The 23,154-nt window shown below is 35.4% G+C and overlaps 1 protein-coding gene across 10 annotated transcripts in view; it reads left to right on the top strand.

Moving 5' to 3' along the window:
* The window catches only part of LOC120308186 (aminopeptidase O (putative)), a 191,825-nt gene that overhangs the window by 42,160 nt on the left and 126,511 nt on the right, over positions 1 to 23,154 (top strand). For all 10 annotated transcript variants that reach the window (XR_005556779.1, XR_005556782.1, XR_005556780.1 and 7 more), the window contains exons 6-7: positions 11,944 to 12,133; positions 21,852 to 21,958. Coding sequence is in view for 6 of the 10 variants with exons in the window: in XM_039343882.1 (XP_039199816.1) it covers positions 11,944 to 12,133; positions 21,852 to 21,958 (297 nt within the window). In the remaining 4 variants the exon portion in view is untranslated. The remainder of the gene's footprint in view (positions 1 to 11,943; positions 12,134 to 21,851; positions 21,959 to 23,154) is intronic.

The following is a 23,154-nucleotide window of genomic DNA, read 5'->3' as shown; positions in this document are numbered from 1 at the left end:
TGAAAGTCTGAAGAAGTTTCAATGAGCTATGCATATAATGCACATAATGAAGTAGGTGGAGGATTCAGTACTGTAATTTACTTACTGAAATACATGCTGGCATAAAAATAAAGGTTAACTAGATATAAACTAAATAAGTAAAAAGAAATCTCTCCACTTTTCTTGAAAATAAGACATTACTGTCTGGTTCTCAAGATGAAATAAACATGGTAAATTTAGTTTGACAATGATAATACTTTTTTAACATTTTCATAAAGTTGAAAAGAACTATAAGATACTGACTACTGACTCCTACTGATTTGTTTGTTTCTTTGCTTTAAAAGCTTTTTTCAGAATTACAAATAATTTATAGCAGTATTTCTGATAAGCTTTTATTCCACATCAGTTTTGTTAGTTCTAGGTAGAGAAGAAAGCCTGGAAATTGCTAAAGTCGTGCAAGGGGTTGAAACAGTAACGGATACAGATGTATTGGGATTGGAATTGCGAATACTTTAAGATGACCGTACAAGTGGAGACTTTTAGGAATTACAGACTTAACACAAGTGGAGGATGCTAGGTTGGGAAAAGTTAAAGACAATTCTGTATAGGTAAAAAACTCATTCCTGATGAATATGATTTAAGATTCTAAGAGTTTACACCTCTGACATGCATAAGAATTTTACATACCTTATGATTGTTAGTAGACTTGTGGAATTAGTGCTACGAACAAAAACTGCAAATGGGGAACATGTCTTAATTGTCAGACTGGAAACTGCTGTCTTTTGTATAGTTTTTTCCCTTGGAGAGAGGCTCTTAGCTATAACTGTAGAAATAATAGAGGACGTTACTCATTGTGTCCTTCAGTGACCCATTTACAGTGAGAGCAGGATCAAAATATTGATGGTAGAGAAACTCAGAGGTTCATATCTTGAAAGATTGAATTATCTTTTTGTAGATGTGTTTCTGACTGTTGGTAGTCAGGTTGCTACGTTTGTTTAGTTGTAATTTAAACTTACAAGGCATTGTTTAAGTTCTTAGCAGGGGCCCAGGTTTTAGCTTGAATTGATCTTACAACTAGCATACTTTTTATCATATTCTTTTCTTTGCTTGTTACAATAATAAACTCTGTATGTCTATGGAGATTCTCAGTCATCCAGGTCATGGTTGTCCCAAAGGTGCTTTTTTTCACGAGGCAACTGGAGTTTCTTGTTTTTCTTAAAGATGTTTTGTTTCTCATCCAAGAAGCTTCTTCAGCTCTGACTGGATGGTGGGGAATGGCAGGATTTGTACTCCTTTTAGACATCTGGTCATTTGCATTCTTTTAGCCAGTTGTTGACTCCCCTGGAGGGTTACTTGTGTGGTCAGGGTCACTTGAGTAGTGGAAATGGGTGTGGAGTCTTCTTGGAACTGTTGAAAGGACTGTGTTGTAGACTGGAGATAGATGATATATAACACAGTCCTTTCAACAGTTCTAAGAAGGCTGAAGAAGCTTCTTGGATGAGAAATGAAATGTCTTCAAGAAAAAGAAGAAAGTCCAGTTGCCTCATGAAAAATGCATATTTGGGACAATAAACTCTATAATTACTATAATTACAGAGGTTACCCCCTCAATAAAGAAGATAGTCTAGTAAAAAACTATGAAGGAAAGCTATCTGGAAATAAATAATAGCATTCATCAGTTCCAAAATGGTGAATGTCAGACTGGAAACTATGTTAGGGACAACTTGGAAACTTAAAGGATGAGGCATGCTTCTGTAGTAGAATATACACTTTATTGTTCTTGATGACTTATACCATAAGTAATCTATTGAGTTGGCTCTGTTGCAATAAAAGATTGTCATATGCCCTTAAGTGCAGTATTTCCAGAGTTAATTTATTAGAAGCCCTAATTGGGTACTACATAAATCTATGTAGACAAGTATAAGTTTGATAGATTAATGGTCTTAAGTGGCATATGCTATGAAAAAGGATGTGCCGTTGCCATATATTGTGGTGATAATTTGGCTTGTTATTTTGCTAATTGCCAAACTAATCATAGAAATACAGAGTAATTGTAGCATGTTTTTCATTCTAACTAATGCCAAACTTTTGGATTGTCTTTGGATTCTCTTTAAACATTGCCTTAGTTTCAAGGGAGCCACTCATCCATAATTAGTTTTTACAAAGAATTGCTAAAGGACATGAATTCTGCCTATTATGTTTGTTGGCTCACATGGAATGTTCTTCTAATATATAAGGAGCTATTTCTGGATCAGAACTACTCCTGCATAGTTGAAAAGGTATTTAAAAAACTAAGTCTTTTTCCATCTTTGTCTTCTGAAAGGAGCTAGATGCTTAGGAAACTGTTCACGTAAATTAATGTATGAGTCGATTTACCTACAAAATATTATGCATATTTAATAAAGTGGGTGCTTTTACAGCATGGTGTAGATTGCCAGTATAGTATAGCACAGAACCATAGACATTTTTGGGAAAAAGGCAAATACTTTCTGCTTGAAGTGGGTCAATGCCAGTTCAGAATAGGATAGCAATGCAATAGCAATGCAAACTGGTTTACATCAGTCTTTCAGATTATGATAAACTATGGCAATCTATACAATCATTGCTTGTTTAGATTGAGGAAAATCAGGTGTTCTGAAGCAAAGAAATATCAGCTAGTACTGACACTTCGAAGTGATCAGAAGAGAAATGTTATCTGAGCTCCCAAGGGAAGGAACAGTAATGTGCAATATCCAAAGATACTAACTTAGAAACCAAAATACTCTTGCTGATTGGAATAGAAGGCACAGTTTTAAAATTTAAAGTTAACATTTCAAAACAAGATTTACAGAAATGCCTTCCTTACCTTTGAAGTGAATTATATGCCTGAAATAAAGAATGTTGCGTATTTGCTTCTTTATACTGTAACCTTTTCTTCTAGAAAACATTTTTTTGCTACACATGGTGTTTAGATTCAAAGAAATTTGATTACAGCCAGGAGAACACTTTGTTTTCATTTGATGGTGTTACTTAATCTCTTCCATATTTGTAGAAAATGGGTTTTTCCCAATCAAGGTGAAGTAGATTCACGTTCTCACTAAGGCTGTGTATATAGATAAAGGTGTGTTCTATTAACCTAAAGGTCTAATGCTATTGCTTTTGCTGTGTTGTAATTGCTTAATTTACACATGTTGTTCAGAGGGGCAATTTCAAACAGTCACTAAATGAACTGTTATAAGTTGAGGACCACCTGAACTTTTCCAACAGATAATAAGAGGACTGTTTAACTGACACCATGCTTAATGCCCTTCTAGTACTTGTTTTGATATCTTGCAATTCCCAGCAAATAAAAATCTGATAAAGAAGCCAGAATTTAAAAAGGAAAAAAAAAGGTTTGCAAAATATGGCACAGTCTAGTGTGTTTTTTCCCCTTGCATGATCAAGTTTTCAAATTTATATCAGCTGTTAATCATGTTACTCTTGAAGCATGACTTAAAGAAAGCTAGCTTTCATGGAATTAATCTGTTTTAGTCTGTTTTAAACTAAATGAGTACTAAATGAATTATAATCACAGACCAAAATGTAAGGAAGTAAACAAATACCACATATAATTTTCAATATACTATGAGCAGGAAACTAGCATTTTGGGGGATAAATATTCTGCTTGCTTGTAAAATAATTACTATTCTTTGATTGTGGTGTTTGGGTCTTCGACATTTAGAAGATATCTAACATTCAATTCATCAGGGAATAGATTTAATTAGAGGCAAAATTGTTGTATTTATCTGTATAAAAGTAAAATAAAATGTAATGTACAGCATTGATTTAATCTCACCAACAAATTCCTTAATTGTGGAGGATGTTCCTGAATCTGCCTTTCAGAACTGCTTCAGGAAAAATATTGATTTGCGTGATCACAAACTTGCTATAATATTTGGGAAAAGGAAATACACAAGACACACAAAAAATGAAGAAATTACTATAATATGTCTTCAGTAAACATCTCAGTCCTGCTGGAAGTCTCATATGTTCTCTGAATTAATTTGATTTCACAATTAAACATTAATGTATGTTTAGAGGACTTTTTAAGCTTTGTATCTATTAAATCAGAAAAGTGAATCTGAGAACTAGTTCTTAGTTTTTCATGCTCTGTTCTGATTGGGTTTTTAAGGCTATTTTTTGAAGCAAAGAACAGAGAGAACAGATGAGATATGATTAGAAAAGAAAACCCAAAGATACATATATAGATGCTATTTTGTTTTTGAATTAAGTTGGAAGGTGAAGCCTTACCAAAATCCAACTTTTTGGGAGAAATTGCATATATATCTCTGTAGTGATAAAGAGAGAGCTATTTTATATATAGTTGTTATATATATATGCACATGTGTACACACAGAGAGACACATACACACACAAATACGCATGCACATATAGATATATTTAAAAACAAGGTGTGGTTTTCAGTTCTTTTCATTCTACCCATGAACTTGTTCTGGCCTGTTTTGGAAGTTTTGCAATTTGGGTTCATATTGTGTTACAAACTGAAAGCATAGCACCCTGAGGCTCTCCCAAGTTTCAGGAGAACTGGTCAAATCATAATCATACTTGTTTTAACTTTAACCAAAGAAGCAAGTTAATGACACTCGTTATATTCTCCTCAATGTTAAAAAGAAGTTTTGATTTGATCCATAAAAGAATGTTGGGAGAGGCCAACATTCCATCTAGAAAACATGGTAGTCAAGTCATATTTGGCTACATAAGCTTCCATGAACGTAAGAAAAATCTCATATTTTTGTCTTCTTCACTACAGGGCAGCCAGGAGAATAATTTAGCTTTTAAATATAGTTTCATTAGACCTGTTTCTGATTGTGATTGCATATGAACCAGAAACTGTATTTTGCAAAAAAAAAGCTCTAGTCAACTCTTAAGCAAGACCCCTACCACCAACCCAATCGCTAGTGGTTGTGTGAAACCATGATTCTTTATACATAAAGGAAACAGTATAACTGAATACTATAGATTCCTTTTGCTGGCTTTATTGAAACAGGAGATAGCAATAGAAGTTCAAGTTTCACTAAGGCCTGCAGACCTTCACATCATAATGACAACCAAGGGGAAGGAGGGGAAGCCAAGTGCTGGAAAGATGAGAACTGAACGACAACAGTAGCTGAAGAAGAGAAAAGGCAACAGTCACACTAGTTTTCCCCAACTCATCCTATAACCTCAGTATGAAATCTTTGCAGAATTTGTTTATACCAAACCAGAATGATCAAATATTTCTCAATCTGAGAAGGACTCAGTAATACTTCCAATTCACTGTCACCAAATTTATCCACTTATAATTAACTAAGTCACCAACAACAGCAGGACAAGGTGTTCTGATGAACAACTTGATAGAGTTTAAAAGAGTGGAAAGAAGAATTTAAAAGATAAACAAGTAAGAGAATTCCAAATGCAGCTGAAGGACAAATGTCACTACAAAAGAAAGCACATGATAGTGGTGGGTGGAGAGGGAATACTTCAATTAAAGTAAAAAATGAAAAGAAACAGCAAGTGACTTTTTAAAATGACAGTAAATGGAAGTGGGTTGACTAGAGGAGTTTCTTTTTTTGTGGTTGCGGTGCCAAGGCCGGATATATATATGCTTGGGACAGGCCTTAGAAATGGTTGAATCAACCTGTTGCTGTGGGTATATGAAAATTACAAAGTCGTGAGTGAGATTTTGAGACTCTTTGGATCTTTTTAGGGCAGCAAATTCAAGCAAAAGAAGGTTTGGGGCAGCTGTATGAGTTAATGGAGAGAGATCCTCGGGGGAGGGGCTTTGTGGGTCCAGGGTGAAAGAATTAGATTTGGACTATGGGGCTGCATGGACTGTAGGCTGAAGGGTATGCCTTAAAATTAAATTTTCTTCTGCTGGTTAGACTTTTGGCCAGCTCATGTATGCTACATTGCTGTATCTTGCTTCTTTTTTCTCAATATAACAGACAGTGTGTTACCTTTCTTGTTGCTTAAATCTATGAACTAAGTATCAAGAACCTGAAAATATAAGCTCAGCTTAATTTTTTTCCTTGCCATACAAGATATACTTAAAATGCAAACTCCTTACATGTGTCTGTTTCTACATCCGTAAGTTGCTCTGTTTAGTTTCAGCCAAATGGCCCAAAGGCTGCCAGCAGTATGTCTGGAATGTTATTTACTTGATCCATTCAGGGCCATTTCTTTGTAGTACTGTGTAGACCACAGTTAGGGGTCATTTACTTAAAAATATCCAGAGCAGTACCCCAAGTTGTATAGTTAGTCCTCTCAGTGGGGGTTTGTAATAAAAGGGAGTGTCTCATTATGTGTTTTAGCTTCTGTGCTTTTTCCCTCGTAGTACCTTTTTTTTTATTCTTCATAATTTGGGAGTTTGGCTAGAGGCTAGAGGAGGTGCTGTTTATTCTTTCTACTTGTTCTCTGTGACTCTATTCCTTTGTTAATATTTCAGTCTCATGTAGTGTCTTTTGTGGTAGTTCTTTTAACAGAATCTGACCTTTTCTTCTTCTTTTTTTGAGTGGGAGGTGGATCCTTGATGCATGTGTTTTTTGGTTACTGGGTGTGTGTATTTTCAGCAAGTTGAAACCATAGTTTTTCAAACATGGCTGTGCAAGCAGATGCCGAGAGAGAAACTTGTTTAAGGAGAAGTGTGGGTGTTCATACATTTTTGAGGAAAGGGTTGGGTTGGATAATAAGAGCTTTTCAGAAGATGGATTATTGCATCTTGGAAATATCTTTAGAACATATTTTATGGAATATATTGGAAAGAAGACACCTAATACATATTTATAGTTTGTATTTATGGATCCATATATTACATTGCGTTGAACTATATAGTTCTTTTTCTGTGGTTCTTGACAAGTTACATCAATTTTGAGGAAGTGCAGGACAGTCCTGTGGAACTTAACTATATAAAGAAAAGGGAATGTAGTCCATGCCCTCAGTGTTTCTACTTTCAGACTTTCAGTGACGATTAATGGCAAACTAGACGTCTCTGAAGGAACAGGTATGGCATTGCAGTGAAGATTGATGGCCAGGTGCTGAATTCTGCCAGATGAAATCTCTCCAAAAAAGGAGAGATCATGAGCCCCCATGTCCTCCAGAAAGCTGTTCCTCATGAGTAGATTCCAGAAAATGTGATTTTTGTGATGAGCTCGATGAGTTGAGCAATTGATTCCAACCAAGTAAAAGGGTGATTAGATCATTGATTTTGGATAGTTACAAACAGACCAAGGGTGCAGATGGATTTGAAATAAGATTCTAAAATTAATTATAAGAATGCTTTTCATGGGAAAATGTTTCCCTTTTGAATTGTTTTTAAAAAAAGAGATAGTATATTGGAATGTGTACCTGCAGGAGCAGTGGGGAAGACTTTTGGTGACACAATGCTTTCCCAGAGAGAGGCCCAGATTAAGAGATTGCACAGTGGAGAAGAAGGGAAGAAGATAATCTCTCAGGATATATCTAGTAGTTTAGAAATTATAACTTTAGTTTTGGCAAGATTCTGTTCATTAGATGTCAGCTATTAAAGGATTGAACATGATTGAGCTCACTGTCTCATTTCTGAGCTTGAGCCTCACAGATAGGGGCTTGGAAGGTTGGACACTAGAAGGAATCAAAAGAAACTAAAGATTACAATTAAAGGAGAAGAACATTTAAATTTGATTTTATAATACAGGATGAATGAAATACTTCAACATCAGATGTATTGAAGGGTGTTTGTGAAAAATAGACCCAGACGTTAATATAAAATGTCTGCTGTTATAAATAAATTATGTTTAAAAGATGTAATGAAGGTTTTGCTGGACAAGACTAATTCTGATTTGGAACTGGATCTAAAAGTAAGATGTGGAAAAAGATGCTGCATTGCATATAAAACTGGCTGGTATCTTAATAATTAAAAGTAATACAGAAATAACAAAAAAGAATGATTGGGATAATTTCATTATATTGGATTTACAAAATAGTCTTGTTAAAGTTTTTAAGGAGCTTGTGAGAATGGACAAATAAAAAAATAAAAAAACCAAGTTCCAGGACAGGGTTTGAAGGGATTAAAGATCAAGATTGTTGAAGTAAAAGGAGAGAATATAAAGTTGGTTTATTTAATCCACATTTATATAACTATGTCGCTATCTCTGGTAGCCCTTAATGGACTTTTGCTGACCATGACTGAACAATGAGGCTTTAAGGATTTGTTTATAGATAAGGGATGGGATATGGAAACAAGAAGTCATTATTATACTTTAAGAGAAGGTGAGAAGTTACTAAAATTGTTTATATTTGTTATGAAAGAAGTAATTTTTATATATTTTTTTTCTTTTACTCTATTACATTCTTATTATTTCTATGTTTTCTATTCCTCTCTCCAATCGTTTTTCCTTTTCTGCACTTTCTATTTTTTCTTTCTATTTTTTAAATAGCACATGCTTTAATATCATTTTTAGTTTGTATTAGTTCTTATATTTTTAATTTCAGTGTTTAATAAAAATATTTAAAAATGCTTTCATATTCTTGCATGATGCCATTTGCTAAGAAATATAATACTGTCCTATCTAGTAGGAGTTCTTTTGTTTTAAAAGTCATAAAATCTAAGGCCTGCGATCTCCATCTTAGATGTGCTTAGCTATAGTAGAAAGCTGGCTATTATGGCATGTGACTGATCTGTTCTGTGAGACGTGCACAGACTAGAAACTGAGAAGAATTTTGGGTGGAAATTAATTTAAATAAGCTTAGGATGAAATGTGGGTGGACGATAATGACTTACATTTCCTGCTGGGATTGTTTTACTCTCAAATCTAGGCTCCCTGAAGCAAATAAACACATTTGGTTTCAGATTTCTCTTTCACCTGTTCTACACATATAAAACTATTTCCAGGGAATTTTATTTTCCCATTTTCTGAAAATCGTATCAAAATTTTATTTTTAACTGAATTTGTAAACATTCTTGCAGGTTACTGTTCTTTTTTTTTTTTTTTTTTTTTGCAAAAGATACAATAAGTTACTGGAGCTAGAATTGATTATAATGAATTTACATAAACAAGCTGTTAGTTATGCTTTGAACCATTGCTATATACCAGGAATTGTCTGGAATCCTGAGTCTTCTTTAGGGAAGAGCCTATCTGGCTAAACCTATCCTTTGCTGAAAGAATATGAACTAAATAAGGTCAAACCTCACCTTAAGAAATAATTTGGCTCAACTTTCCCAATTGGCTACATTCCAGATGTTGAATTTCAACAACTAACCGCCCCCCCTCCCCATCCCCTTCTATTATGTTGCAGGCTTGGCTGCTTTCCAGTACTGACATTCAGATTAAAGAATTAGCACTTAAGGAAACCTAGTCTTGTGCAGAAAGTTTTGTGTTCCTGTTGCAGGGACAAGCATTGTTTCTAGGTGCCATAAAACCTATCCTGCAAGTAATTACAATGCCAGATTAGCAAGGGGTCTTCAAAATTGGCCTTTTTATGACTTGTGGACTTCAACTCCCAGAATTCCTCAGCCAGGCATGCTGGCTGAGGAATTCTGGGAGTTGAAGTCCACAAGTCATAAAAGGACCAAGTTTGAAGACCCCTGCAGATTAGTAAAGTAATTTGATAGGCTAGAATCTGACAATTTTAAGGCATGTGGTATGCTATCATTTTGGAAGCTATGGGAGAAGGAACTTCAGATTGAAAAAGTTGGTGGCCAAAGGATGCAGAAACAGTGTTGAGGAATGGTCAAGACTTCCATTTTAAAAGAATCCTGCTGGGAGATGTCCAGAGCTTCTGTAAAACTTACCGGAAGTAGCGATAGAAACTTTGAGCAATCAGCAGAATCTGACCAGAATAAATTCCATCAGGAGTACTACAAGCTAGAAGTGATTTAAGACTGAAAGCTATATAGCATTTGTGTCCAGTTGGGTGGTAAAGGCTAGGAAAATTTGATCTATGATATTGATTTAGCTGAGGAAGAATTTTCAGGAAACCAGAAGTATATTTAAGCATGGATTTATATGACCCAGATGAATAAAAAAATTAAATATTAAGTATATTAGTCCAATTACTTACATGAGGAAAATGAAACCCTTGCTTTTTATATGGAATGTTGAGATTGCTAATTTCTTAAATTCTAAATTCTTAAATTGAAATTTGTTTCTTAAACAATGTGACAAGAGAATGTTATAGTCGTCTTTCTGTATGAAGGGTCATTATAGCATGAGTTTTAAAATATTGTTTCAACAGTATTTGAAAATACTAGATAAGGATACTGTTTTAAAAATACTGTATTTTTTGCAAGCTCTGTCTTTTCTGCTGCAAATCTGTCATTTTGTGATTCTATTACTTTTATAGTTTTATAGTTTTTTTATACTTTTATCATTTTATAACATACATGCATTAAATACATATATTAGATGCAGTATTATATCAAGGGAAGGAAAGAAAGGAAATGTATTTATCATTAAATTTATATGCTGCTTAACCTCTCACTGCAAAGCAACTTTCAGTTCATGTTTAGTGCTGAACTATGTCATTACTAGAATTAAAAGAAGGATTAATCTAACACGTAATAGTGTTAATCTGCAGTCTTCATTCTCACTTTAATTCAATAAGTCTATCTTGTACTAGATATGAGAAAATGGCAACTAAATGATTCTTTCAGAAAATTTTGTGTTCACCCAGACCTTGGGGATAGGGTGATTTGTGGAGCTGATGTTTTGTTTTTCTTTTTTTATATTAACTTGATTTCTTTGCTCTTCTAACATGTTATATTTTGTGTGTGTGTGTGTGTGTATGTGTGTATTGTTTTGTTCCTGTGATGTTTTTCTTCATTTTATTGACTACCCATAGTATTCTAAGGCTGGTTGTTGTGTCTGTTGTAATGAATTTGGCCTTCTTACATTTAATCTTAGTCCCATTTTTTAGTGTGTTCCTCCACTTTCATTACTAGACCTTGCAGATCATTTGCATCTTAAGCTATCCAAGAGTGTCATCATCATAATATAGGTTATTGATGTTTTAAAGCCACATTCAGCCTCTTCCAATTAATTCTCTCCCAATATATATTCTGTATAGTTTGAATAAATAAGGGGAATGCATACAGCTTTATCTCACTCTTTTGCCAACCTGGCGCCAGTCTGTTTGACAATTTTCCATCCAGTCTATGGCTTCCTGTCCTTAGGATAATTCCCATATCCACCTCTAGTACTAGTAAATATCACAGATATGTGTGTTACAAACTCTCCACCAAAGATTCCACACTAGCAGCTATTCTTATAGTTTTCCTCAGATATGGATACCCAACATCTTTTCCCAAAAACACAAAGACTATCCAAGGCAAAACAACCTTTGGATTGTTTATAGAGATAATTTTATGAAATTAATATCAAGGAGAAAATACAGCTTGAATAGGAAGCTTATTGCTGGAATAACAATTTCTTCCTTGTCTACACAGTCATCTTAAAACAATATTTATTTGTAAAGAGTTGCATAGATTATAAAATACAGGCTATTAAAGGCTTACTTTACTCTTACAGTATTTGTTATTCTAGCTTATAGTTTTCAGCATTTTTTACTAGGTGCACTTGTCTGTATTTTTTTCTTCTTCTTCCATAGTTGTTTTGATCTTTAGTTAAGAATACCTGTGGACTACATTCACACCTAGCCTTTGTTTAAGTATAAATGCTTCCATTGAAATAAATTGGCCTTGTAATTTGAAAAATACAAAAAGTTGGTTTGCGTTACTTATTACAGGTAATAGACATTTGATGAAACAAACACTTGGCAGAATATTTGGTTGGAATCCCAGCCAGAAAACAATAAAGTGCAACCTAATTCCTAAAAATGTCTGAGCTATAAACTAGCTGTCACGGCACAGCATGCATATAGTAATAACAGGCTGACAAGACTAAATAAAGTGTGTGTATTTCTGTAAACACGGCTCTGTAATGTACTTTCCCCTTCATTCATATTTCGCAGCCCACATATCATATTCCTGTCACAGAGCACGTTATCTGGAGAAAGCAGCCTCTGCGGAACACGACTGTGCCATGAAATTGCTCATGCCTGGTTTGGCTTGGCCATAGGCGCTCGTGACTGGACAGAAGAATGGCTTAGTGAAGGATTTGCTACCCACTTAGAAGATGCATTTTGGTCAGCAGCACAAAAGGTACAGTTAGAATAGTCTGTAATGAAAAAATAAGGGCAAACATTAGTTGATGCCGAGAGTAGGCAACTATGGTCCCTTTATAAGCTGTGGACTTCAACTTCCAGAATTCCTGAGCCAATCATGCTGAGCCATGCTGACTCAGGAATTCTGTGAGTCCAAGTCCACAAATTGTAAAGGGGTCGTAGCTGTCCACTATTGCTTTATGTGATAATAATATACTCTAGAGTCCTAAAGGATTTATTTTGTTGGATTAGGCTACACAAAATACCTTACTTAAGTTAATTGCAGATCACACATCTACACTGGGGTTCCCAAGCTTGGCAAGATGTGTGGACTTCAACTCCCACAATTGTATAAACGGAGGCATAGAAGCAAGATCACGCAAAGTATTAGTACCGCTTTATAAAACCCTAGTAAGACCATACCTGGAATATTGCAGCCAATTTTGGTCACTATATCACAAAAAAGATGTTGAGAGTTTGGAAAAACTTCAGAGAAGAGCAGCTAAGATGATCAAAGTCCTGGAGACTAAAACATATGAAGAATGGCTTCAGGACTTGGGTTTGGCTAGTCTAAAGAAAAGAAGAAATAGGAGAGACATAATTGCGGTGCTCCAGTATTTGAGGGGCTGCCACAAAGAAGAGGGGGTCACGTTATTCACGAAAGCTCCAGAGGGCAGGACAAGAAACAATGGTTGGAAACTGATCAAAGAGAGAAACAACCTGGAATTAAGGAGAAACTTCCTGACAGTAAAGACAGTTAACCAATGGAACAGTCTGCCTTCAGAAATTGTGGACGCTCCATCACTGGAAATTTTTAAGAAGAGGTCAGACAGTCACTTGTTTGAGATGGTATTGGTCCTCCTGCTTGAGCAGGGAGCTGGACTAGAAGACCTCCAAGGTCCTATTCTATTCTATTCTATTCTATTCTATTCTATTCTATTCTATTCTATTCTATTCTATTCTATTCTATTCTATTCCATTCCATTCCATTCCATTCCATTCTATTTCTCCAGCAAGCATCATAAAGTTGCCAAGATTGGGAACCCCTGATCTAGACTGAATAAAAGAACATGCAGTACATGCAATACAATGTAAAATATAACATAAAAGTAAAAACTGCTGTAAATCATGCTTGCCCAAGTTGTACAAGGTATAAATACAAACTTTGCAACTAGAATTGAGCGTAGAATTCTTTTTCCAAAATGGGCTAAGAAGACTTGTTATTAGTAGCTGATTAGGAATGTCTTCATAAACTTTACAGTGAAGCACAATATGATCCTGTGATTCAATTCTCTCATTTTTTATAAGAGCAAGCGTTTCAGAATAGAGTATTTTTGCAGTGTTTACCCTACAACAGTGCTGACCATAAAATATTAAACCACAATAGTGTGAAATCCTCTAAAATGTATTCTTTGTTTGTTGGTTTAAAATAAAATTTAATTTGACCCAATCAAGCTTTGATGTATATCATATGCTATATTCTGTTTATAATTCTTTATTGAGAATTCTTGGTTTGAGAACTCCCATTGTATGATTTTGTCCCAGGGCCATCAGCATCTCACGTGAAAATTCCAAGTTTTGTAGTTTATCTTTTGTTTGTCTTTTTAAGTATTTGAGTATCAAGATAAGATGTATCGGATCTTGAGGTTAAAAATGAGCTTTTTACCAATATCTGAACACATACATAATGCCCTTTTTAATTTTTTTATTAGCTCTTCCTCTCAAAATAGAGCAATGATGGGCAACAATAACTTCAATAATAATAATAAAGTTGGAAGGGACCTTGGAGGTCATCTAGTCCAACCCCAACCAAGCTGGGGCAGAAAACCCTATACCATTTCGGACAAATGGCTGTCCAGTCCCTTCTTAAAAACTTCCAGTGTTGGAGCATTCACTGCTTCTGGAGGCAAGCTGTTCCACTGATTAATTTTTCTAACTGTGAGGAAGTTTCTCCTTAGTTCTAGGTTGCTTCTCTCCTTGCTTAGTTTCCAAGCATCGTTTCTTGTCTTGCTTTCAGGTGCTTTGGAGAATAGGTTGATTCCCTCTTATTTGTGGCAGCCCCTGAGATATTGGAACACTGCTATCATGTCCCCCCTCGTCCTTCTCTTCGTTAAACTAGACATACCCAGTTCCAGCAACCATTCCTTATATGTTTTAGCCTCCAGTCCCCTAATCATCTTTGTTAATTTCATTTTTGTTAATAATCATCTTCCTTAATTTGAGCCCTCTCTAGGTTCTTATAGTTAATGTCTGGATTTAACTGAGCTCCATATTTTTTTTATTTATTTGTATCCCACTTTTATTATTTTTACAAATAGCATATCCAACACACTTTCCTCCTCCCATTTTCCCCATAACAGCAACCCTGTGAGGTAGGTTCGGCTGACCAAAAGTGACTGGTACAAGTCACCCAGCTGGCTTTTATGGTTAAGGCAGGACTTGAACTCACAGTCTCCCGCTTTCCAGCCTGATGCCTTAACCACTGTCCAAACATCCTGTCTTCAAAATGTTTCAAAGCTGCTAGGTGCCTGAAAAAAAAAAAATTGCTTAGCTCTTCTAGGTATTCAAAGCAGCCTGGATGATGTGAGTATATATTCTCCCCAAGTAATGTAGCATGACAGCCATGTTTATAAAATGAGGAACTTGCTCTATTTGATGTCCTTCGAAGATCCCACATATTTTTTTGAAGATCCTTGCAAAATGCATTACCTTTATCTTCTCATACATTAGTCACAAAATATCCATTTAGCCAAAGATAAATTCATGAGGATGATCTTTTCCAGCAGTATTGAAGTTAGTTTTTTTCCTGGGCAAATGGGTACAGTTGCAAAAAAAAATAAAAAAAATTCTTTGACACATTAAGAAAGCTTATGGAGCCTATATAGGCATTGGTGCTTTGCTTTTTTTAGCATTTCATATCCCCACATTATATATATATATATATATATATATATATATATATATATATATATATATATATATATATAATAAACAACTTAAAACAATCCTAAAAGGTTTTTTAATTTAAATTAAATTAATTTAATTTAAAAAATGCAGAGAAAAATCAAAAGAAAATAAACAAAGGAAAAAGAAAAAAAACAGAAGAAACCTTTTCTTTCATCCCAGCAAGTATAGTCAGTCAACCTTAATAACTTATCACTGTCTTTTAAATTACAATCAAATACTTCTTCATTCCTTGATACAGTCAATTTGACTTAATAAAGTGTTCTTCTTCTTCTACTTCTTCATTCCGTATTTTACTCCATTTTCTATAAGCCCATCTCTAAATCTTCATTCCTCCATATAAATCAGCAATTAGGTATAACAATTTAGCTATTTGTATCTCCATTTCCATGTAAACAATTTTCCCCTTTGGTTCCATAAAAATCTACATTAATGGCTATGAGTAATGTGAAATCCTGTGACTCCCAGATGATTGCAAGAGACCACAAAAACATCAGTTTCTGCCATCTACTCACAAACCCACAAAAAAGCTGTCCAGAGTAAATAAAGTTAATCTCAAGAACTCTTCTTGATCAAGAGAGAATTTTTGACTGCCTTTTCAGCCATAATGTTTCCCACGATCTTCAGAATGTCACTGTGCCATTCCTAACTATAAGTGATTCCCTCTACCCTCCTGTCACCTCCCCTCCCCTCTCCTCTCCCTTCAAAATTCCCTTCTTGCCCTCATTTTAAGGATTCTACAGTACATAGTATCTTAGCTTTTCCTAATGTTGCACTTTTCTGGACAGAGAACTCTGACATTGATCCTAGGATCCATTGGAGCCACTTTTCCTGCTTAGGAGTCACATTCCTATATGACTGAGCCTTTACTTTCCACATCCTCTCTAGTTCTTCTTTCAGAAATACTTCCAGGGTATTTCTCCAACTTTTCTACTCTTTCTATGCTGCTGTCACTTGGCACCACTATTATCACCACTCCTGTCTTCTGGTCCTTGTCTATTACCACAATGTCAAGAGAGATGTGCAATATTTTTAGTATCCTTTATCATCATGTGGAGACTTCACCATTTAAACTATGATTTGTAGCGTAACAAACTGGAATGTTCACTCCCATTTCTCTTTGTATTAGTATTAGTAGAAAATGATGTATGAAGTCTGAACCCAAAATTATAGCTCATTGCACTCAGACCACTTTTGAATTAGGTTTGTTATTGGCTTCTGAATTATTGTACAATAAACACTGACTCTTAATTGCAATATTTCATGAAACTTCCTGTTTGATTTTCTGTTTGACGAAGAAGCAAATGTTCGGATCACTTATTGCTTATCAACATTCTAATTAACTAGAACAAAAGAAATAACTTAAGTCATTCCTATCATCAAGTGTCAATAAAAGCAAGATTCCTGATTTTAACTGTTGGGAAGGGGTAGGGAATGGTATCTATTTGCAAGTATGCTAACTAATAGCTGTCCTAAATTCCATGTAGTTATATGTTTTATAACTGTTTTAAGGTGAGGTTTGTTTAACTTCCATCGGTGGAAAATGTTTTATTTGATAGTTTAATGGGATAGGACCAAAAATTATTTGAGAGACTTTCAAGAACACTGCACTTATTTTTTCTTTTATGTCTAATTCTTTGGTAATTCAGTTGTTATGAACTAATTTAATCATGTACATATATCTTTGTGGATGAAGAATAAATAAGGCATGAAAACTTCTTTACCGCAAGTGGAAAATTATTTGCTCATTTATAAGCTGACTAATTGGCCCACAACTCATTGTTAGATAATACCATATATATTCTTGTGGGTTGTGGGACAAAACAAAAATTAAAGCTTTAGAATGAATCATCCACATCTTCTGGTTTTCAAGGCTACAATGAATAATAAAAACAATTATATAGAAATGCTATGCTAAGTCTTGAATACACAATTAACTTTTTTTTTCAGTCTTCGAAGAAAACCTATCCCCCTTCAGAAATATTTTTAACAGGCTATTAATTTTAACATTTACATTTTAGTTCTTATTCTTTGGTTGGTTGTAAAAGAATGAAAGCACCACAAAATGATTTGAATATTTATAATATCGTGATAAAATCATACAGTCGTGAAGTTGCAAGGAGCCATCAAGTGCAATCCCCTATCCAATGGAGAAAACTATATTAAAATATCTGCTTGAACCCAGCTAAGGAATCGCTTTTCTGAATAATTAGTTTCACTCTCTACCTGTCAAATTGCTCTTACGGTTAGGATCCTTCAGAATCTACCTTCCTTAAACTCATTACTCTGTGTGTTGCACTCTGAAAGGATAGAGAACAAATCCTGATCTTCTTCTGTATGAAAGAATGCTATCATATCCCTCTGGGTCATCTTAGCATTCTCAGATTGTTCTATCGCTCTTCATAGGACTTAGTTTCTAGTGCCCTGATCCTCACTGCTGTCCTCTGAACTGTTTGTTCCAGTGTTCGAATCTCTCTCAAGCATTAAACCCAATGCTCCAATTGGTGTGTGTGTGTGATCATTATGGACTGATTAATTCCTATGATTTAGAACTGACATTTCTATTGATGCAGTAAATTTTGTGAGCTGTTCTTGCAAGAATGGTACATGGTTGGCTATATTCGATCTGCAATCAACAGGGAAGTACAAAGTTGCCATCTACTGAGTCAGACTGACAGTCTGAATGATGTCTGTAGTGGCCTTGCCGCTCAGAGCCAACAGGAGTTATATTTCTATAGAGGGCATTAGGTAGGAGGAGATTGATCTTTGCTGAATGGCAATAGATCTCTCACCAATAAAGGAGAATATTTGTAGCTCAGGGTTGAAGTGTGAGGTCCTCGGTGCTCTCTGAGCTTGGTTCTTTTCTTGCAGATGTTTCATTATCAGAACTAGGTAACATCCTCAGTGCTAGATCTCTTACTTTTTAAAATCAAATTCTTTTACATCTTCACCTGGAGTTGCCAAAAATTGAATCCTAAGACACAATCTTTTGGCTTTTCAAACACTAAGAAGAAAACACTGTTGCCAAATCCTGTTATTGTAGGGGGCCTGCATTTTTTATTTTTATTTCTTATTTTATTACATAGGGTTTCTGGAGACATAAGAAAGGAGGGATATTATTATCAAAGAAGTCAGGCATTTTTGTCCATTTCCCTTCTCTTTATGACTTTCGGGTTTGGGGATTAGTTCCGCATTTCAATAAACAAGTTACATTTTGGTAAGCTTAACTGAACCTCATTTATTACTACATTTTCTTTTTTTAAAAAAGTAGAATAACACAGAAGGATAATTAGGGATTTGCAACCAATTGGCTGAGGATTGCAGGACGGGCTGTGGATTGTTCTTTCCATTCCACTTCCAGAAAGTTGTAGAGGTTGGTTACATTTTACTGCCTTTATACATCAGTTCTATTAATTCACTTGTATAGTAATTCATTTCTACATTATCACCTGTAGCGACTGAGATAAAATATTGTTGTGGCTTTCTCACCATTTGTAATTTCATAAACAGGGGGGTGGTTTCCCACCATTCTTCTAATCTATTTTTGCAAGTAACCAGTCTTCTAAACATTCAGCAAGGATTACTCCTACTTCTGCCTTGTGTTTATGATGCTTGTGTATCCCAATTATGCTATGAGCTATGCTCCTCAGAAGGGTCACCAATGAAAGACAGTCATGATAAATGAGGGATCAGGCTAAATACTGTGAATTAGAGATGGAAATAACATCTTATTGCATCATTCTACCAAGAAAGCAAAGCAAACATTTACAACCGAGACAACATCACAGTGATAACTGACATCTGAGAATCAGCGAATTGAAATGCATTAGAAAGAGACACCTTATATCACAGGAGTATCAGATATTTTACAGTAGATAGGAAGCTAAGAGACAAAATCAAATAGGCACTACTGTTAACAAAAGATTATCAATGTCTTTTGGGTGCTTGGGTATAAGCCCAAAACTAACACACTGCTCTCAATTTGAATCCAAGGCAAACAATCAGTATCAGGGTGATCCATGTCTATATTGGCGGAATCAGGCTAAGACTCTTGATTATTTCTGGATTCCTGAGGTAACATTTGTCTGAAGTGGGCATGTCAGAGTCTTCTGATTTTGTGGAAATAATAACAGCCAGGATGAATGCACCACTCGTCCTAGTCTTGCCACTGGTTAACTACAAGTGTGATTAATGCTATATCTCAGTGCTATAGTTTGGTCTGAAACCCATCTGAAAAGGGGCAGATAATTTATTTTCTTCATTCCTGGAGCTGCAAGTTAACAACCTTCTCTAGAGAGCTAGGTATTCACATGATATATCCAAAATATCTTAAATTTGAGTCATTGATGCCTTGAATGAAAACTTTGCATTAATTTCCTCCATTCCCCATTATCCAGTCAGATCTGGAGAAGCTTCTTGGATGAGAAGCAAAACCTCTTCAAAGAAAAAACAAGAAAGTCCAGTTGCCTTGTGAAAAAGCATCTTTGGGATAACTATGACCTGGATGGCTGAGAATCTCCATAGACATATTCCTCTCCAGCTGTTTGACTTACTGGCTACTACAGTGGGTTCTCAACTTTGCAGCTACTAAGATTGTTGGATGAGCCAGGCACAAAAACAGCCAGGGAAGTGATTAATGCCTGGGAAACAGGCTCCTCATTAGTCAACAGGAGTGCTTATTTACCACCAGCATATCAAGTACTTAGAAAGTGAGGGTTGGGCAGCACAAGCAAATGACAACCTACAACTTAAAAGCCAGCCATCAACACACCTCAACCATGATCTAAAAGCCTCATATGATAGGCACCATATAAATGCCATTCACAGAACAGCATGGTCCCGGAGACCGACCCAGATTGGATCCTGCAATATTATCTTGGGACATGTATATCTGCCTTCATTTGTAAGATATGAAAGACTGTTGCTATTCATTCAGTAGTCACCCTAAAAACTAGGTTGGCAGAATTATTCTACAGCCATTGTATGATAAAACAAGCATCTGTGTGCAACATGTAACATGCATTGGTGCACACAGGAGCACATCTTTATACAATAGGGCTTGAAATTATTTAACATGGAGCACCATATTACAGAATAATTTTTTTTGTTGAAAATGTGCCTTGTCTGAGATTTTTTTTAAAAAAGCCAATGTATTGTAGTACAGGTATTCCTCAACTTATAACCATTCAATCAGTGATTGTTCAAAGTTACAACAGCAATGAAAAAAAGTGACTTATGATCATTTTTCACACTTAACCACCATTGCAACATCCCCATGGTCATGTGATCAAAATTCAGACGTTTGGCAATTGACTCATGCATACAATAGTTGCAGGGTCCTGAGGGGGGGGGGTATCACATGATTACCTTTCACGACCATTTGATAAGCAAAGTCAATGGGAGAAGACAGATTCACTTAATAACTGTGTTACTAACTGAACTGCAGTGATTCATTTAACAATTGTGTCAAGAAATGTTGTAAAATGGGGCAACACTCACTTAACAAATGTCTCACTTAGCAACAGAAGTTTTGGGCTCAATTGTGATGATAAGTGGAAGACTACTTGTACACCCACCTGGAAGAATTACCACATATCTTTCTTCTTTCGGGAAGCCTGTCATTAATTGACCAATAATATGAAATTAGTTTATTAAAATTTCTTTGATCAGATAGTAGTCCTGCTAAAATCTCTACTTATATTCTGTGCAAGTGCTGAGTTCTATATTCTTTTGAAGTCTGTCTTAAATTTTTAAAATCATTCAGTATCACTTTGCTAAGCCATTCACAACAGGGTGTAAATCTGAGAGTGAGGTGGCCTTCATGCTTTCAGAACTGAAAAAGTAGCCATTATTTCTTCGGTCTAGTATACCATGAGTAATTTGATGCCTGTAACACCTAGTAGTGATTAATAACTCTCTTGAGATTGACTCTGCAAATTGAATCTGCAAACTGTCATGACTAGAACACCTGCCTCAATTGCTGAATTTTTGGTGTGCTTCCCTATTTGTTCTATTTTTCGGGGGGGGGGGCTATTTTGCCTGCAAAATCAGAGAACTCTAAACTTAGGGGGTGGATGTGCCTTTGAGGCAGTGTGTTGGCAACTGCAGTTTTCTTGGCAAGATTTCAGAAGTGGTTTGCCCTTACTTTCTTCCCAGGGCTGAGAGAGAGTGACTGGCCCTAAGTCACCCCGCTGGTTTCACGTCTAAAGCAGGACTAGAATTCCTGGTTTGCCGCTTTTAGCCTGGTGCCTCAACCACTGCATCATATTGATTTACACACATACAAATATACATATACAGACAGGCACACATTCATTAATACATTCTGTGAGTTTGAAGTTGCTTTGTTTGCTTTTTATGCAGAAGTTCTACTCTCTCTTTGCAGCAACAGCTTGCATTTACTTAAAAAGAGAAATTTTCCAGACAGTCTGAAGACATAAGGGATCCCTGGAGCAATATTACTTATCCATAGATAAACTGTTATTAAAACTAAATATCTCCCAAATTAATACTTGGAACAGTTATTTTCATTTCTGCAAAGCCTCTGTTATTCTTCTGTTGTACCGTGTTTAAATGTATGGTGCGTGTGTACATATGTGCTTGTGTATACAAATATGCATACACAGATGCAAATTTATACATAAATTATATTAATAGTATAACATAATTTTTGTTACGCTTTCTATTCAAAAATTATTGAAAAAAATCAGGAAAAAATTAACAGTGAACAGTGTGTTTGTTGTCCCAAGCAGCTATCCGTCACTGAAGCAAAAGAGCAACAGGAGCTGAAAACTTTGCTGCGCTGGCACCGTCTTATGGATGAAGTGCAGAATTCTGAAGGGGATCTGCAGGTTTTAAGGTATAGCTCAGGCTGCTTACTTTGGCTGTGTCTTTCCCATCCAGGTTGTTTTTCCTCTGAAAACTGAGCATGTCCAAATGATCAAATTAAGTCATTGCATTCCCCCACCCAAAGAGGATATTGGAAAATTTGAGTGAGCCAAAGTGATGTAAGGATAGTGAAGACAAATTAAAGAAAACAAATCTGGAATGCAGTCTTGTGCAACTCAGTGGGATTTATTTCTGACTATATACGTTTTGGCTGTAAGTTGCTACTGGAACCATAAAAACAAACTTAACTGTCTTAAATGTTGATTCCAGAAAAAATTAAAAGATTTCCTTTCTCACATAATTTATTTATTTATTGGAACCACAAATTCTGTTGGACAAAGCTTTCTGTTTTCTGCATCATATTTATTTATTACTTACCATCACACAGAATACCAATGACAATATTAAATATATATATATATTTATATATGTAGGTCTTTGGTTATTCGGGTTTTCTCCCGCATAAATTTGGAAGTTTCTCCCGCATAAAATCTTCCAATTTTACACGGGAGAAAACCCGAATAACCAAAGACCTACATACAAACACCCGCGAAAACCTCAGAAAACACACACACACACACACACACACACACACACACATATTCTTTCAGTCTAAAGTTTATTTCTTAAATGTGAAATTCATCGATTGGTTCTAAAACATACTGACTCTATTATTTACTGTTGAATGGAGACCTGGAGCTGGATTTGGCACTACAGTTTACCTGTGCTTACATTCCAAGTCTTAAAAGTATAAACCCCTTTCTATGAAATTGTTCAGAGAAATGGTTAATTCATGGTTGGTTTTGCTTATGTTTCATTATTCCGTGAAATGTCTCCAGCCTTCCAATAGCATGCATAGTTATGCATGGAATTCAGATTGGAGTATGCTGCTATTCATGTATTTATGTGTAATGCTTCACAGAAAGTTGCAGCTCAAATCTCTAGTCTAGACAATTGTGTATAGGAAGACTCTGTGTAGAGCAGGACGTTATTCTGAAACAGTATAACCTCTGAAATTCATTCCACATTGGTTTTCGAACTACCCCAGTTTGAAAATTAAACTTTTCATACAAGTCTGTATGCAGGGAATTCATTATAAACTTCTCCCCATGTTGAAACCTAAGTGGTAGGTCTCTTCTGAACTTCAGATTCAAAGGTGAAAATCTG

Source organism: Crotalus tigris, unplaced genomic scaffold (genome assembly GCF_016545835.1).
Source record: "Crotalus tigris isolate CLP2741 ecotype Arizona unplaced genomic scaffold, ASM1654583v1 scf7180000017881.257975618366:2651188, whole genome shotgun sequence".
In the NCBI taxonomy this organism is placed as follows: Eukaryota; Metazoa; Chordata; class Lepidosauria; order Squamata; family Viperidae; genus Crotalus; species Crotalus tigris.
Note: the sequence above shows the minus strand (reverse complement) of the source record. Positions and strands in the feature narration are given on the sequence as shown.